The sequence below is a fragment of the Argiope bruennichi genome, chromosome 1, assembly GCF_947563725.1.
Source record: "Argiope bruennichi chromosome 1, qqArgBrue1.1, whole genome shotgun sequence".
Lineage (NCBI taxonomy): Eukaryota > Metazoa > Arthropoda > Arachnida > Araneae > Araneidae > Argiope > Argiope bruennichi.
Window position 1 is genome coordinate 16022249 of NC_079151.1, and position 19455 is coordinate 16041703.

General features: G+C 27.7%; 1 protein-coding gene across 1 annotated transcript; it reads left to right on the plus strand.

The window, feature by feature from the left end:
- The first annotated feature begins 7043 nt into the window (after nucleotides 1-7043).
- Nucleotides 7044-18327, plus strand: LOC129967495 (eukaryotic initiation factor 4A-I-like). Its single transcript, XM_056081891.1, has 10 exons — nucleotides 7044-7166; nucleotides 9626-9710; nucleotides 11027-11159; nucleotides 11339-11478; nucleotides 12430-12595; nucleotides 12679-12788; nucleotides 15912-16055; nucleotides 16245-16382; nucleotides 16476-16645; nucleotides 17549-18327. The coding sequence occupies exons 1-10, from the start codon at nucleotides 7144-7146 to the stop codon at nucleotides 17691-17693; spliced, it is 1254 nt and encodes a 417-aa protein (XP_055937866.1). The 5' UTR covers nucleotides 7044-7143; the 3' UTR covers nucleotides 17694-18327.
- The last annotated feature ends 1128 nt before the right edge of the window (nucleotides 18328-19455 follow it).

Genomic DNA, 19455 nt, shown 5'->3' on the forward strand with positions numbered 1-19455 from the left:
GTAAGGTGTTGCATTAATATTGAAATAGTAAATATTTCATATTTACCCAAGACAAGTTTTTTACTATGTTTTGCATTAGCAGATATGTTTTCTGAATGTAGAATAATCCGATTCAAAAAGAATTCTATTACTTTTACTGTAAATGTAAAGGCCAATGATTACAGAAGGTTCGAAATAACTTCAGAGGTTTTTTTTTTTTTTTTTTTTTTTTCATTTTTATCTATTGAGTAAATTCCCTTAAACATTTTATAAAATAGACCGAATAGTAATCGTAAGCAATATTATGATTCGTAATTTCATACTGGATACAGTTGAAAAAATTCCGATGAGTATATTTAAACTTTATCATTTAAATTGCGTTTAAAATTCTGCTCAAACTTTTCTTATATAAACTACTACAATCACATGAACTAAATCAATACATTTAAATAATAGCACTTTCGAATTGGCAGTGAGTAGCAGCATATTATATTACATAATGCTATGCATAATTCGGTTGATTATCTTCACATGTAAATGTTTATAGGCTGGTATACTTTTTTGTAAATCTGGATACACCATGTGTATATTTGCTAAAAAAAGGAAGACTTCAAGCAAATCTGGGCTAACACATAGGTGACTCGTTCGACTTACAGCTATCAAATTTAGCATGGAATTTCTTCCTCTGTAGTAGACGTTCATTCATAAAACATTTGTCAAAATTTTTACTAAATGTTTAATTAATTAAAAATAAAATTAATCGAATTTTGACGTTTCTTCCTCAATAAATTGGGAACATATTATCGCATAAAAATCCTTTTTGCATCATTTAGTTTGCTTCTCAATGATATAAGCTTTATTTCCGGGCAAATTGTTCTTTAATTCTAATAAATTTTTCAAAACTGTTTTTAATACAATTTTGTAACAGAACTCTTACTTTATATAACTGTTTGCAGCAAAACAACGAGATATGAATTTGAGTATTTTAATTATAAATTAGGCAAAAATAAATATTACTTTCTCAATTTATTTCATCTAATACTTAAACATATTTCAAATCATTATACTCTGTTTCACTCTAATTTGACAGTAGTGTATATTCTAGGCATGCCGAATCACAGTCGTTGTCAGGGGAACTGGGTTACTTTAAAGTACAAAGTTACTAGAAATGCAGATCGCTGGCGAAACTTTATCTCGCAAATTTTTCGCCAAATAGTAAATATTTATTTACTTTATTATATTATCACTTTATCGGAGATTTAATTGTTTCCTTATTTTCATTATTTTTTCAATATTATTGATACATTATTTTAATAAATCATTAATGTTATTTCATTTCGTTTCATCGTTTCTCAAAAGAAAACCCTAAATCTTCCAATATTCGGTAAAACGTAGTTCGGCTAATGTTTTTCGAAAAGATATCAGTATCATCGTTCACATCTTTTAAAACTTTATCTAATGTTGGGATCTCATTTCTACGAAAATATGCATGGATTTTTCGTCGAATACAGGATAATGTAAAATCATCATATTTTACAAGACCTGAATGTTTACCTACTGAGCCTGGTCATTTCTTTCCAGGGGTACGAAACTTTATCGACAATTTGATTGATTGAATCTTGAGGGTTTCCTCGGAGTCGAGAATAAACGTTTAATATGTTTCTGCATGCTGCACTTTTTGTTGGTTTCACTCATCTTGAAGGTGTACGCAGCGCAGTCGGTGATAACACTTTCTCTTTTTCAGAGATTTTAGAAGTGAATAAAAATAACGAACCGAATAAATATTCAACAATCAAAACTAATAACTACTAATGTGATTAATAGTATCAAAAATATCAGCTGGTAAAAAAGCGAGAATAAAAAAAAGTACGAAAGATTATAACGGTTGCGAACTGAATGAAGCTGAGTTCGCGGAGACGTAAAAGAAAAGCGCGCCAAATATTTGACCTTGAAGACCGGTCCTAGCCAAAGTGGAATTCATTATCTCAATCTTTTAGCTTTATTCGTTCGCTTAATTTACAAAATACTTAACAGATAAGCACTTCTAACTTGAGAATAATTTTAAATACATACTTATAGAAAAAGGATTTCTGTAATTTATGATATTATTTGATAAATTTCTGCGCATTTTAACTATTTTAAAGTCAGAATTGATGGGGAACTCTTTCCCAACGCGGAGCGTCACATTTTCTACCTTTTACAATACTGCCAAGTTAGGGTGAAACAGAGAATAGATGTTTTTTAACATAATATTTTTAGACAGGCATCCTTTCTGTAAACTGTGTGATGTAACAATAACTCCGTAAAAAATCTTATCAAAACAGTCGATTCGGTTTTCTTTTAATAAGTTATAGCGTTCATATATTAAACTAGAGGGTAAAAAAATCATGATCGTTCCGTAATTTCATCACTTCAAAATTTATTTATACGACCCCATTTGGGACAAAACCGTGATTTAAAATGACCTATATTAGAGCAAAAATTTCTTTCACAAATGCGAGATATATCATTCAAAAGTATTTCTAGTACAGTTGTCACATCAATATGTCTTCTATTAAGCTCTATTCTACTGCGTACTGATTCCTTTATTCTTTTATTTTTACCTAGATTAATTTTGTTTACATATGTTCATTCTGTCACAGTTTGTGTTTAAATCTGTTTATTTTACTTGTTCCATTTCTTTAACTTGAGTCGCACTTGTTTCGTATTGCGGTTTTGTTTCTCACCGGGCAGCTGAAAAAGCAGCTAAATCTGTCTTTCTTCCATTTCCTTAACGCATGTTAAAGGTATTTTATTTAAGAGCTTATTTGCTTTGAATTGAGATCGTTTGATCAGGTGAGAAATCGGACAGTTATGACACTTGATTTAATGTTCGAATAATACAATCTGCGCTACCATGAGGTGAAAAATCTATTTCCCGCTCTGGTCAAATAAAATTCGAATGCAGATGAATTTTTATAAAGTGTATTATAAATATGCGTGTTTGAAAGTAATTCTACCCTGGACCAAATTCAAATTATTCTATTCGTGGCTCTGATAATATTCGGCATGAATGATTCAGATTTGAAACGACTTTCATGAATGGAGATACTGAGATTACTTTTAAAATTTCGAATGCAGGGAAGTATATCTACAAAAGGAAATATATTCAAAATGTTTAAGAAAATATGCATATCATGCTCAATATACTGTCTAGCATATGAGATCAGCAGATGGCGTATAGCAAACTTATGTTTACCATTTCCAACCTTTTTTTCTTTTTCTTCTTGCTCTGTTTACATGCCAACAGGGACACGAGTAGTTATCGTTCGCATATAAATGCAAACCACATTTGCAGTCTATCCAAGTTGTTTTTGCAAGCATTTTGCCTTCTTTTTAAAAGCTGAAATAGATACAGCAGAAATTTCTCAGAAAGTGAAAAATAATCTTGATGCAAAAATTGGAGTGGTGAGAAATTTTAATAATAATTCTTTTAATCTACCGAAAATATTAAATATTAGCGAAATATTAAATTGATAATCGTGTCCATATTAGTGAAGTTCATATCGTATGCATAAAAAAAGATTCAACAACTGCGTGATAATGGAAAGTGGTAAATAAATGTTACAGAATTATGGGGAAGAAGATATTTGTTTATAAGTATTTTAATACGATATTTGATATTTGTTTGATATTGTTTTAATTACTAGAATATGTGAATTTGCTCTTAATTTGAACATCAGTCAATAGTATGAGAATTCTTAAGGAAATTGGGCACACTTGTACCTTTGAAAAAATGATTTTTCAGTTTTAGTCTAATAAAACGGGGGTCATCTCACTGATTACAGAATTGTATAGATTGTATAGGATTGAAAAGTCAAAAGTTTATAAATTATATTTAACAATCAATCTAACTGTAGCTCCTATGATAGTAGATAAATATTTTGCCTTTTTCTCGAAACACGTTTTCTTCAAATTTCTGTACGCTTAGAACATTCATTACAATGGTATGAAATTTTAAATAACAATACTTACAAACATTACGCATCTATTAAACATATTTTTTTTCCTGTGAAATAATATTAATTTTTATAGGCTATTTGTCGGTAAAAATATCATATATTTTTTAAATTTTATTGTTACACGACTTTAGATTTTCTTGTTTTTTTGAAATCTTCATTATTTGCATATTTGAATGAAAATATGTTTGCAGTAATTATTAAATTTATGCCCCTATATTATGTAATTTTAGAGTGATTTTACTTAAATTATTTTTTGGGACTTCCAATTCGTGGTTATGAAATTGAAAATTATCACGCAACGACATATATTCGATTCTTCATTAAGAAACAAATACTTTAAGAAACAAATATTTTATACCGTTTTACATTTTAAATAAATAATTCGTTCTATATTAATTCCTTCGTTCATTATTCTATAACTAAATTTGCCATTGGATGTTGGATTATTTGAGAAAAAGTCTCCTTTATTTACAACAGAAATTTTTGCAATTTTCATTGTTTGGAATGTTCCAGTTTTGTTAAGACCTGATTAGGTCCAAGGAACAAAGATGATAGCTGAAAATTGTTATGGCCATTCCACTCTCAAAAAATTATTGCATTCTTATTGAACACCTAAGAAGTCCATTGTTCAAAAAAATAGAAAGGTTTCTTTTACTGAAATGTTTGCTTCGCCTTCTTAGGTGACAAAAGAGGTCCAGGCCAAGTAAAATAAAACTTTTTTACATAGAGAAAATAAATTTACTGTATATATTATATCTATATGCTATGTATATATTATATCTATATCTATATGCTATTTGCCAAACAATTGCACAATTAACAACTAGAACACCTTTTTAACATATTTATTCAAAGATTCTAAATAAAGATTAAATTATTTTGGTTAAGAAGTCTCATTTATATTCTCACTATATGTTCTTATAAACACTGCAGGAATGCACAATAAATGTGATTTCAGTCCCTGAAAACATACGTATATGATTGAAAAGAACAAATCTTTAAATCCTCAGGCATGATATTTTAAATTTTGAGCCAAATCCAATAAGGAGTAGACCTTCTGTCGGTCTGTATTTGTAAATTTAATAACATAAAAATTACTAAATGACTTAAATATGTCAAATTTGATATGTGATTTTATGACTGCAAATGTAGTTATCTGTCAAATTTTTGTTTCAATCAGTTGGGAAAATTGCGTTTAAAATACAAATCTGATTTTCAGACACTATTAATTACATGCCCAAGATTAATCTCCAAAAAACTCGCCAAGAATCACACAATAGATTCAATGAAAATGATAATTTCATGCCAAAGTTAATATTTCATAACTATTGTCCGCCAGTGCCATGCAAGGCATTCTCTGACATAACAAATTGTTTAGACAGTAAGCGAGGTTTTTTTTTTAAATGTTTAACGTTATTAGAGATGAAATAAGGTTAGGTAAGAATTCAAAATCCATGCTTTTATTTATGTATTTAATTGTGAATAAGTAATAATACATAACATTTTGACGATTATTAAAATAATCAAATATTGGATGAATTCAGCAACCAATATTAATAAAACAAATAAAATGTTTTACTCAAAAGTTTGAAAAACTTGTACTAGAAGTTTTTAGAGCAGCTGAAAAAAAGCCCAGAGAAATATTTTCTACAGCATTTATTTATAACTGGAGCATGTAAAACAGCATTCTGTTAATTTATATGGTAAAGTTTTCTCTAAATGATAATTTAAATCAGTGAAAAATCTTTTTTAATTAATATTTTCTTATCAGAAAATTTATTAAACAAAAAAAATTACTGTAAACATTTATAAATTTTTGTTTCATTTTTTAAAAGTGGTACAGAGTTCATTATCCATTCTCATACCTTCGCTTTTCTCAATAATGCTATATGTATTCTTATATTTTACGATATATAAATTTTTATTTTGTACATAATTTTTCTTTTTTGCTTTTTTATATTAATAAAAGATCTCACAAATCATTTCTCCGATTATAATCGTCTTTCATTTGTCCCAAACGAAGCTTCGCTTAAGTGTAATCGGTTTGTAATCTGTTACAAGTATCGGTTTCTTCTCCCGTGCCTTAGCAATTATTTTAAAAAGAAAAAACCTTAATTTGAAGCAATCAATGTTTAAAGGCATGTTTTGTTTTCCGTCTCATTTTAGCTATTTTATTCCTGCCTGAGAATTCATTTGCAAAATGCCCCTCCAAAAATGCGAAAATTATACTGCTTGAAAAGCTTGCTCCATATCATTAAAACTATTTGTCTTAAAAGGATAAAATGAATGAAATTTGGCACAATGATATTTTAGGTCTTGCGGCTTTTTCAGTTGTCATAGAAATTTTTGCATGTTGTAATACAAAAATTTGTAACGTGTAAATTTAAATAAAGCAACTGAAAATATAGAATATACTTCCATATTTTTAAAAATCCATAACCTTTTTTTAATTAAGTATTTTTATGTATAAAATTATTATTATCTATGATTCATTATATCTTGAAATAAAACTCATCAACGGTTAATTCAAAATTAGAAAATGGTATGTATAATTGAGTTATTTTAATTTGCACATGTGAGATATGTATTCGAAATTGAATGATGTTGTTAGAAAAAAGAATTGAGTTTGAATAATTAAAATTGTGGAAACGACCCCTTATGAAAAAAAAAAAAAAAAAAAAAAAAAAAAAAAAAAAAAATTCGCACACTTATAGCGAACATATTTCTTTAGAGATAAACTTTTAGAGTTTTACTGCGGCAATAGGGTTTTAGAGTTTATTTAAATAAAGAGAAATCTATAGATTTTTTTTGGTGGATTGCACCTTAGTTTACAGAACATGTTATTCAGTTTTGCTTTTTGATCCGTTTAAATACCATTTTTGTTAATTTTTATTTTGATAACCACGATTTATTTAGTAGAAAATTCAGTTCATTATTTTGACAGTAGGATAACGAATAAAAAATCATTAATCTACAAATATTTAATTAATTGCCTTTTCACTTGATTGTTTAAGCTATCCACTACGCCTTTGAATTATATAGTTTAAAATACTATGAGAAAATTTTTCAAGCTGTGTGGCAAACACTCTTAACAACATCTCAACTCTCTCGCACTTTTACGGTATGCTCTTTCCTTTTTACTAAAGCAGTATAATAAGCAAGAATGAGTAATTTTGACGGTGGCAGGTAAGGCAATTTTTTTATTTATAATATTAATCAGTTAGTTTGTTAAGTTATGTCAACTCATTTTTGATCATACGATTTCATATTTTGGTCTTAATTTTTGTAAATATTGCTGCACTTTTTAACTATTAAAGTATTTTCTCTCGAATCTGTGATTGAAACATGGCCGACCGCGTAAGCTCTTTGTCAGTAACACGTGCGATATGTGCAATACTATGATTTCTGAAAATTGAAAAAAAAAAAAAAATCTTTATTGATTAGCTGTTTATTGCTTAAATCACTTTCTTGTAGTAATCGAATATCTTTTTTCTTTAGACTTCTTTCGTCCTTTAGAAATTTAATATGGCGTCTAAATATCTAGGAGCCAAATAATTAAGCCTACTTTTAAAACCCACATCTTAAAGCTTTTAACCATTTTTGAATAAATGTGAAAGACATCTTTGGAATGTATCTACAATTTCTTTGTATTTTTCATAACTGATTTATTTTTTTACGCCATGATTTTCTCTTAATGTTTTATTGCGTAATGAAAATGAGCATGCCTTCATCAGTGTACCTTCCTTAACCTAAATAAATTGTTTTTCTGCCCTGCTATGGCCGTTTATAATATATGTTATTTTAAAATAATTAATTAATAATATATTAAGTGAAATTACTTGAATATTTGGAGAAGTTTCATAAAGTTGCCCGCGTAATTCTAGATCGCTCTAATGGTTGACATAGTTAAAACATCTGTTAAAAATTTTCTTTTATAGCTAAAGAAATTTCATTTTTATAAACTCTTAATGCGAAATTTATTTAAACTTTGTTTTTTAAAAATATTTAACATTTTATCTGCTATCCACTTCTCGTGCACATTTTAAAAATTAATCCATTGCAGTGTACTTTTATAACTCCTTATGAGAGATGAAGATTAAACCAAATAATATTTTTCTCTGTACTGTAATCATAATAAATGATTGCAAAGGAATTGATTTGAATAATTTCGTATGTATTTACTGAGGCTAAAAACGAATTTTTGTTAGTTGAATTTTTTATTTGTACTTTCTTTTTGTATACACATAATTAGCTGTATTTACACCCATATTTTCTCAATTGAGGCCACTTTATAACTTTTATATAACTTAATGACATTTGGCAGTTGGATATAAAAAATTTAGTTTGTTTTGTATCAATATTCAAACAGGAAACATTTAAAGTAATATATATAAAAAAATCTTTGTTCCTCTGGTAAAGAATAATACATCCTATGAATCTGACCTATATAAGCTTTGTTAAATTGAAATTTTCCATAATTTTCTGGTATGATTTTTACTGTAAGCGTATGGTGCCATTTTGAGATGGTCATTGTTAATTGTTTAACATAGTGGAAATGTGTTATTAAAATGTTGCTAACTATTTTGATGTAGTGCACAATTAATGTAGTAATATTGTTCTCTGTTAGAATAATATCATTGAGTCTTTTATACCTAGCATCATTAAGTACTTCTTAATTTATTGTTATTGCATTTAATCTCTAGAATCAATCTATAATATGTCATTAAAATTATGAAATAATTAAGATATAATTTCTGTGTTGCATAGTTTAATTATGAAATTTAATATTTTTAGCTGTACATTTTATTTATAAAGTAGAATACTGTGTGGGATATAAAATTTTTCAAAAAAAAAATATATTGAGAATAAAATTTTTTAAAGCTGAAATTAATAATGGTTTGTTTTAAACCTATGAAGGAATTGAGCTTCTTGTACCTTAAATATAGAGTAGTAGCAGATTTGTTTAATTTAGTCAGTCTAAATATCTGTTTTCCATTTATTTCTACAAATATTCTTATATTATTGTTTCATATTACATTTTTTTTTCTGTTTGAACACAGTGGCAAGTTTGAAACTGCATTGTATACCATCAGGTTTAAGTTTTATTTTGCTTTTCATGTTTTTTTTTTTTTTTTTTTTTTTTTTTTTTTTTTGTGATCAGCTAGTAAAGGCAAGAAAATTGCAGTCAGAAAGATATGTCATCATTTTGTAATTTTTAAAGAAGGTTGATGTATCAGTTTGAATTTATAATCTCATAATAATTATACGTTTATATGTAATATATAAAAATTGAAAACTAGACCATAAATTACATCTTTTTTTTAACTTGTTAAATACTGTATGTAATTTTTGCCTGTGACTTTCTTGGTGTTTCTCATAAATAGCCAAGTATACACATAGGCAAAATCAAATTGATTGTTCAATAAAGGTAATTATATTAATTGCCTAGAGAAGAATCGTACATTTTCCTTTCTTAACTTTATATTATTTATAGGAATCTTAATTTTTTTTTCTTAAATACAAGATTATATCAATACATAGTAGTTACTTATATAATTACCTTAGTAAAAAGATACTTAAAAATTTATGTGAGACGCTGTTTTTCATTGGAAAAGATTTACTTAAAAAAGGAACAATTTTTTTAGAAACGGTCCTGATTATGAAAGAAATGGGGAAAGAGATCATGATTATGATGGTCCTCCTGGCATGGATGCCAATGGTATCATCGAAGTAAGTTCACATTTCTTCCGATTCTTAAATATTTCCTTTTGCAAATAATTGGACAGTTGATTACACATTTAAGATGTGAGGTTCTAAAGCTGTAAAATATATTTTAAAAAGCTGTATGTATTTATATATATATATTTTAAGAAATTATTTCTTGTGATATTTGGTTTAAATAAATTGACAGTATCTTCAGTCTCTTTGTGAATTGCATGATAGTGAGAATAAACTTTAAAAAACTAGCTGCTGAGAATTTCTTTCTTTTTATATTGAAATATTAAATTTCATAGTGCTGAGGGAGAAAAATTAATTGAATGTATCAGATGTTTTGGCTGTTCTGTTATTAATAAAAAAAGGACTTGATCAAAATTTCCTGAGTTTGTACAGAAATTATTTAATGGTCAAATGAAATTAATTGTAACAATCAAAAGAATCCATAAAAGTTGTTAGCAAATGATAGTTGAATAAGTTCATTAATACTATATTAGTGTTATGTTCCAAAAGTTTTATTCTTAAAATCAAATATATTTGTAGGCTAAAGTTGTAAGCAAAAAGAAACTACCATGCCAACTGTTACCATTTTTAAGGATTCTTTTAATTTACAGTACACTCTTGATTATCCAGCCTAATGTGATATAAGAGTAGACCGAATAACAAAAATGACGGAGTTTTATAAACTTGTATCTTTGCCCAAGAATACCAGAAGACGAATATTTTATACTGAATCTCACCATTATAATATGTATTTTTCTCACTTAGTGCTAAGCCCTCCATTTATCTCAAACCACATAGAATGTGAACGTTGCCATAGTCCGGTGATGCACTTGCCGATAACTTCTTGAATTAAAATAGAAGGGTCTGCACTGGTAGTTTATATATATTTGTATACTGCATTCCACATATCAAAAATTTATTATACAAAAAGTACGTTGAAAGATATAAGTTCACATCTTAACATAAATTTTGTAACACCACACTTAAATATAGGAAACATTACGATAAAAGAAAGCTAGGCTGGAGAGTCACAAAATGAATACTTGGGAGTGTACTGTATTTTTTTATATTCATGTGCAGGTACTCGGATGTAAAATTTGGTTGCTGAAATTATTTTGCCAAACAATAGGGGTATATAAGGTTTTTAATGTATTAAGTGTATTTTTTCCTTTTTAGTATTAAATATATTATTCAATTTTCTTAATATGAAATATTTAAATTAATTTGCTCTGAAATTTTTGTTCAGATATCATTTGAATGAAATCAAAATTTAAAGTAGTACCTGCTTTGTACTAGTTTTTGTATTAAAATTGAAGGACATTTTTCAGAGCAACTGGGAAGAAGTTGTCGATAGTTTCGATAACATGAATTTAAATGAAGATCTTCTTCGTGGTATTTATGCTTATGGTTTTGAAAAGCCCTCTGCTATTCAACAAAGAGCTATTATTCCATGTGTTAAAGGTAAGTCCCTCTTCTCCCTTTCATATCTCTTGTCAACTTTTTGCAATTTTCTTGTACATTTTTTATGGAATGAATTTAAATTAAAAAGTTAATTAGGTCTTTATTTCTTTTATTCCTTTTGCCATTTAACTGTTCAGTGACTTCCATTTTTTATCTTATCTTACATTAAATATTTCCAGGTTTGGATGTTATTGCTCAAGCCCAGTCTGGAACTGGCAAGACAGCAACCTTCTCCATAGCTATCTTACAGCAGTTGAATCCTAATAATAGGGAAACTCAGGCATTAATCTTAGCCCCAACCAGAGAATTGGCTCAACAGGTGATGCATTTAGTTTGGTTTATCATTTAAAATAAATCTTAATTCTTGGTCCAATTCCATATTTTCAGTATGACTTAGTTGCATGCAGTATGTGTTTTATTCCTAAATAATCAAGTAGTCTCTTCCAACTAATATATGGTTTTGACACATAAAATAATACTGTGAGTGAAAGAAGTGAATGTAACAGATGCATCTGTTTCTGTCTGTTGTTTATTTTAATTGATCCAGGTGATTATTTTCTTTGAAATCTCATTTCATGAAAGTAAAATTTGTTGAGTCTGTATAAATAGTTGCTTACATTGTTTATAGACTGTTAATTTTTGGAACTACATATCATTAGCAAACTTAAAATAGTATTAAAAAATACAATTATCACTTTGAAGTCCTCATGTTTATAACCTGAGGATAGAATGAAGAATTTTTTGAGGAGGTAAGAGTTAAAAGTTTAAAAAATTGCATTTATAGTTCACAGTTGTAATTATCTTAAACCTGCTGTCTAAATTTGATTTGGGAAAATATATATGCAAATATTTCTTCCCTTTACTTGTGTATAATAATAGTAATAATTAAACAACCTTTAAATTGTATTAGTTTGTTACTAAGAAAATATAATAGCTTCAATCAATCTTAATGGTTATTTTAATAATCATTAAGTATTTAATATTTATATCAAATGGTGGTTAAGTGATATAAAGTAGTAGTTATAAATATTATATTAAGACTTTACAGATTTTAAATAAGTTTTTTTCCTCTCTCCCCTTGAACTTTTAACTTTACTTAGAAGGTTGGAGGCAAGAAATGGTACTTTGGTGCTAGTAATTTTGACACTTTAGATAAAGTTACATTTATTTTATGTCTATGAATATATTATATAAATAATAACCGTGAAAGAAAAGAATCTGTATTTAGCTATGAATTATCAGATGTTATTTAGATTCTTTCTTTTTTCAGATTCAAAAAGTTGTTATTGCATTAGGTGACTATATGGGAGCACAGTGTCATGCTTGTATAGGTGGCACAAATGTTAGAGAGGACATTAGAAAGCTTGAAATGGGTGTACACGTTGTTGTTGGTACACCTGGTCGAGTATATGATATGATAAACAGAAAAGCTCTAAGTATGTTATCATATATAATTTTATTTAAAATGAATAAATCTTATGTGCTACTCTTCTTTACTCATCCCATTTCTCTATTTTAGGAACGGAGCACATAAGGATGTTTGTACTAGATGAAGCTGATGAGATGTTGTCTAGAGGGTTTAAAGATCAAATTTATGATGTATTTCGAATGCTTAATTCTAACATCCAGGTGAGTGCCAGAAGTATTCATGCATTGCATTTACTTGATGTTGCTTTTCTCTTCTTTCATTATATTACAGGATCCTAGGAACTTTTTAAATTATAAAAGGATGCCTCTGTTATTTAAAAGTACTGAAAAATTGCTCATAAAATATTAAAATTTCATGCCTTTTTTTGTAATAAAATATATATGTACCATTTTTATATGTATCATATTTTTTAATTTTAAACATGTTTGATGATGAGATTACGAACTAGGGCGATCTGAATAATTTTGGTGTAGAAATGTTCGTACTGAAAACAATCCAGTTGAGTTTTCTTTTTTGATGAAAATGCTTTTTCAACTTATGCTTTCATGAATGCTTTTCTTTTGTGTGAAAATGTTAAATCTTTTAGTATTGATGGATCAGATCTAATTAAAAAAAAATGTTATAATCGAAATCTGTGTGAACAATTTCATTAGTAGAAATGTTTGTACTGCAGTTTTAATCTAATAGTAATGCAGGTAGAGCAGGTTTAATAACAGGTTGATTGTGAAAACTAGTGACAAAAGTTCTTTAAAATTTATGTGGATGAAAATATAAACTAGATCTTGTGCTCTTAATTGCTGATTGTAATGTATCTGATTGCAATAATGTGCCTTATGAGATACAACATATCTTCTTTATATTGTTGTACTGAAATATTCGTACTAAAAAGGTCCCATTTGTAAATATTTCGAGACTGGCATGATAATTTTATTTCTTTTTGGATATTTAGTGCAATTCTGCTTTTCTCTGTAGTGTGTGTTAAATTTCTTAGTTGAATGAAATTTATAGATGGTAATCCCAAATTATTATTTTTTATGCTTGTTAATTGCATAAATTTTTTGGAAAATTGACTGTAGGTATATTAGCAGTCTTTGTTTTAGCAGGATAGGTACACATTTAATGTTTAAGTAGTATAAAATGTTACTGTACTTTAGCACTGAAGTTATTCTATAAAAATGTTTCAAACTGCTTCATTGAATGATTTTACAGCTGCCCTGAATTCAATGTTTCGTGACTTGCTATTTCCCCATAAAATTAGTGAGAGGGAACAAGATGTTTAGCAACAAAATGACCATCAAACAGAAAGCTTAATCAAGTCTATAAGTAAACTTAACTGTTGCCAGATGGACTATTGCTATGATTTAACTAGGAAAAATCAGTAATTGTATCTTATAAAACTGTATTTGCATTACCTTAAAATTCAGAAATTACCTTTTTAATGATATCAGTTAAAAAATTTTTCTATATTTTTAACACATTTTTAAATTTACTGTACAATCTGCGACAATGTCTTTAGTGTTATGATGAAATTGAAACTCGTCCATTAAGATATTTAATTGCTTTCTTTGGGTCTAAGTTTCACCTCTGCTTATGTTTTGCAGTATATGCAGTTTTGTTTGCATCCATAGTAATTTACAGCATCTTGATTCAAATAAAAATCTTTTAGATACATTTTCGTGTCTGATTCTGCCAAATTATGACATTAAAGCCATTTTACTTTCATTGTTTTGTTTAAGTCCTATTTCTCTGATATATGAATCTATTTAATGGAGACAATCCCATACATGATAGTGTTATTAAAAATATCTGGGGATCAAGCTTTGCTCAGCAGGTTTTTTTTATGTAAATGCCAAAAAAATTTACATGATGGCTCTATATGACATTGTCAGCATAAGATCATATAGGAAAATGATATCTAATAGTTAATTTTTTAATTGTGGTTTTTCTTTCCAGGAAAGGCATTTATACAGAAAACTTAAAAAGCAAAACCTTACTTAAATATAAAATTTTATTCAAATCGTTAACCGTTTCTGAGATGCATGAAATAATTGGAACTTAAATATATACAAGAATTGCTCATTTAAAGTTATAAGATAAATATATTCAGTTAATTCTATCTTCTAAATTTTCCCAATATTCGTTTCTTTCTTTTAAATACTTCTTGTAAATTTACATAAATATTAAAACGAATTCTTCATTAACTTTCAGCAATAGAACGAAACCATGCAATTAAATATTTGATGAAACAATGAGAACAGTTCGATTTAAAGGGCAACAATGTATTCTATTGTTGAAAATTAAGCAAATAATTATTTAAAATTTCCAAAATTTAGCAAATATTCCTGTGACTGATTGGTATCATTAAAAAAACAAATTTTGAAAAGGTGTTGGTATTATTATTATTTTTGTACATTAATATTTTTGGAAGTTATTGCAGGAACAAATGCCAAAATTTGGTTTAATTTTTAACTAAATTTTCAAGTATGTCGCTTAGAACTGTACATTTCCACTCTCAAAGGTAAAGATATTTCAAATTTGGGAGATGTGGTTCAAATGACCTGACCTGTAGAGAACCAACATAAGCACCTGCATCTTTTATATATATATATAATATAATATTATTATTATTAAAGGCAAAGTGAAGCTTTAAAAAAATGCATTCCATATTAATATCCTTAAAAGAAATCACTAATCTGGTCAAATAAGTTTGTTGCCAAAGAGAGTTAGTTTTCAGTATTAAATGAGAAGCTAGACTTTTTTTTTTTTTTTTTTTTTTGGAATATTAATGTAAAAGTTTTTAAGGTAATTGACTTAAAATTGTTTTATTTAAGTGTATTTTCAAATTATAAATATCTTTTTGTTAGTTCACCTTTTTAACATGCAAATCTTACAAAATAATGAATGCTATTATATGTGACATTATATTTGTTGATTCCTTTTGACTGGTTATTTAATCATTGTATGGTGTTCATACTGCAACAGTTCATGCTGTAATGATGAGTTTACGAACTAGGGCGATCTGAACAAATTAATATGTGGAAGTGTTCGTACTGAACACATGACTCTGTTGCATTTGAAGTACGAGTGTGAATTCTATGAAATAGTTAATATTTATACTTTCTATTTTTTTTTAACTCTTCTGACTGCAATAAATTGTTATTCTTTAATGAGATTTAACTAATTTTCTCATTATAAGTCCTAATTTGTGATTCTGAATTTAGGCTAAATGTTCCAGTTGAATAAAATAATTTTTTATGCAGCAAATTTTTGTCTGTATTTAAGAGGAATATTCTAAAATTCTTTTGTGCTGTTTTCCCCCCTAGGTTATACTGCTGTCTGCTACGATGCCTGCAGATGTCCTGGAAGTAACAAAACAGTTCATGCGAGACCCTATTCGCATCTTAGTCAAGAAAGAAGAGCTTACTCTTGAGGGTATTAAGCAGTTCTATATAGCTGTAGACAGAGAAGTAAGATGTTTTTCATGTCATTTTGAGAAACTTGGTTTTCATGCAATGTTTTCTAAAATTTACTAAATGTTCTGAAGGAAACTTATTTGTTTTTTGAAATGAAATGATGAGATGGTTTTCATTGAAACAGAAAAGTTTTCATTGACTTAGGTAATCTTAACAATTTTTTTCTCCTTTGCTTGTGTTTAGGAGTGGAAGCTTGACACGTTATGTGATTTGTATGAAACTTTAACAATTACTCAAGCTGTTATCTTTTGTAATACGAGGAGGAAAGTAGATTGGTTGACTGATAAAATGCGAAGCAAGGACTTCACTGTGTCTGCTTTGGTAAGTAATTAAAATTTTATAAAATGTAGTTGATAATTAAACTTTTTCCTATGTGAAATACATGCTGTTTTCCCCCTTTCCTTTCCACTTCAGCATGGAGATATGGATCAAAAAGAACGAGATATCATTATGCGTGAATTTCGATCAGGATCCAGTCGAGTTCTGATTACTACTGATATCTTGGCCAGAGGTATTGATGTACAGCAAGTATCTTTGGTTATTAACTATGATCTTCCAACCAATAGGGAAAACTACATTCACAGGTAAGACTAGTATTATTTTACTTTTTGATCAAATATTATTAAATAAGCAATTACATGCTCTTCCTAATGTATTTTTCTTAGTTTTAATTGTAAATGTGTGCATCTCTTTAATGAGACAGTGGACTTTGAAATAAACAAAAATGGATGGGAATGTGAAATTTTCTTTTTGTTTCATCACCAAAATATATTTTATTATACAACTAGAATGGCATTATGGGATGTCTTGTTCAGTACGATGAATATATGAAGGGCCTAGAGAAAGTAAGGTGCTTTTTAACAAATTTTTCAAAGTGATAGTAATAATTAAATTTAAATATCTGAAATGTTCCATTTGTTGTCTTTTTCAAAAATTGAATAAAATGATAATAAAGATTCCAATTAAATATTAAAAGAATACAAAGTATGTTTTTTTTAGCTAATTAAAAGTCAATTTTAATTTAGAAAAACATAAAATACTTATACAAATTCAGTGTATAAGTGAATAAAGATCAAAATTAACATTTATTTGAAATTACAAAACCTTAGTCTTTATTTGCTCCAAATAAATTTATAGGATAGCAAGGAAAAAGTAAAATATTAAAAATTAAATCATCTAAAATATCTTGTAATTTAAAAATATATATATATAGTTTTTAATTTTTTTAAATTATATATTTCAAATTCAAAAAGTTTTTTAAAAACTTATTTTGATTTGTTTATATTTTAATATATATGCATAAAACATTACATAATAATCTCAAGTGAATAATTTGCGAAAGTGCCTAATAGAGACCACCATCCCTTAGTTGTAATTTAATGAGATATTTGCTGCAAATTGTGCAATTGAATTTTTTTTTTTGTATTAATATGTGAAAATGTAATATGTCTATAAGTTAGTAATAAAACTTTTTTTTTGTAATGTAGGATTGGACGAGGTGGTCGATTTGGTCGTAAAGGTGTGGCCATTAATTTCATTACTGAAGATGACAAAAGATCTCTTCGTGACATAGAACAATTTTATAACACCCAAATAGAAGAAATGCCTTTGAATGTAGCAGATTTAATCTGAGGTTAATTCACTTTAGTGTATGAAAGTTGGGTGCATGCTTGCTGTGCTCAAAAATCTGAATCATGATTAGAATGTTAACTTGGAATAAGAAGAAAACAAAATTAAAATGAATTTTTTTGAGCTGTTTCTATGAACTCTTTAACTTTTTCAATTCATTTGACTTTGAAACTCTGCAATTGTGGAACATCATGGATGTTTAATGGTTAACTATTAGAAATTTACAAGTTCTGTGTTTTTAATTTAATTTGTTCCTCATCAACACAGTTTCGAAGTTTAAACCAAGACTTTCAGACAGGAGTATCATATTTATTTCTTGACAGTCTGTATTACCCAATTGAGGCAGCAAAAATCTACTTTTCTTTCTACCTTCTGAAAGCATCATCAGTTCCAGATGTACTCAATTTGATACAATGTTTATAACGTGATTATTGGGGGTATTATTACTTAATACAGTTCTGTTCTTAATGCTAGTTCTTTTTTTGTTCTCCCCATTTGGTGCCTGTTCTCTGCTGTGGGCTGAGTATTTACAGTGCAGAAAGATACAGTAATCAGTATAAAGTTAAGTGCATTTTTCCTTTGTAAAGTCGGAATCTGTATCAAAGAATTGATTAAATATTTTTTATTTATATCTAAACTGTTGTATTTTTGTTTATTCAAAATATGCAAACATGTATATCATTGTTGTATGTCAATTGTGTTTTAATCCAGTCATTGAGGACGCAAGTGTGAATTTGTGAACACCGTGATATTGTTGACTTCAGTCTTTGTAAAATAATTTTTGAAGCCATCGATTTAGAATATTAATTTTAGCCTTTTATTGAACTGATTCGTATTTTATATAGATTTGAGAACTGCACATGAATTATTATTACCACTGTGTAGTAATCTTGTACTAGTCTGGATTTTTTTTTAAATGTGGCCCATTTCAAAAGCATTTTTATATTACATGCACTAACCTATCTCTACATCTAAATTTTAAATTTAGAACTATACAAGTCAGTTATAAATGAATACACAGACCCAAATCATATCCAAATGCAAGTTCAGACTTGCATTTGGATATGATTTGGGTATCTTTGCTTTGTCCAAGATTTTTTCCAAACAATATTTTTTCAAATATATTCAATTACAGATGACTTTGGCTTTCTCCAGAGTGTATGATTTGGACATGAAGTAAAGTGCTTAAGAATGAACGGCTAATGAGATTTTTCTAGTTGGATATGATATTGTAGCTTTAACAAATTGTAAGGTGTTTTTTTCTTTTTTTTTTCCCCCATGATTATTATTACAGAACTGAATGTGCACAAGAAATGGTTTTCTGGAAATATGGCATTGCAAAGAGTACAAGGCAATAGTTAGGTCCTAGGCAAAAAATAAATTAATATGTAGATAAATGCATATGCAGGATTATTAAAAACTAAGTTTTCCATTTTAAATGACTTGAGAATGTGTCCAAAGTAAATAAAATGTAGATAACTGATAATGTACTTGACATTTATTAAATACTAGCCACCTTAGGTGACCAGCCAGTTCGCCAATCTTAATGCTTCGTCAAAATTTTAATAATGAAATATTTTATGTAATTTCTACTTTAATAGCTTCTTCATCAAAATATTTTAAAACTTCAAATTTTGATAGTCATATAATTCACTCATAATATTATAAAAGCCTTCAGCCATAACGTAATATGTATCTCTAATTTTCTGTTAGCTCCCGTAGAATTTACGCTTTAAATTAAAGTGGAAATGATTAATCTGCAATT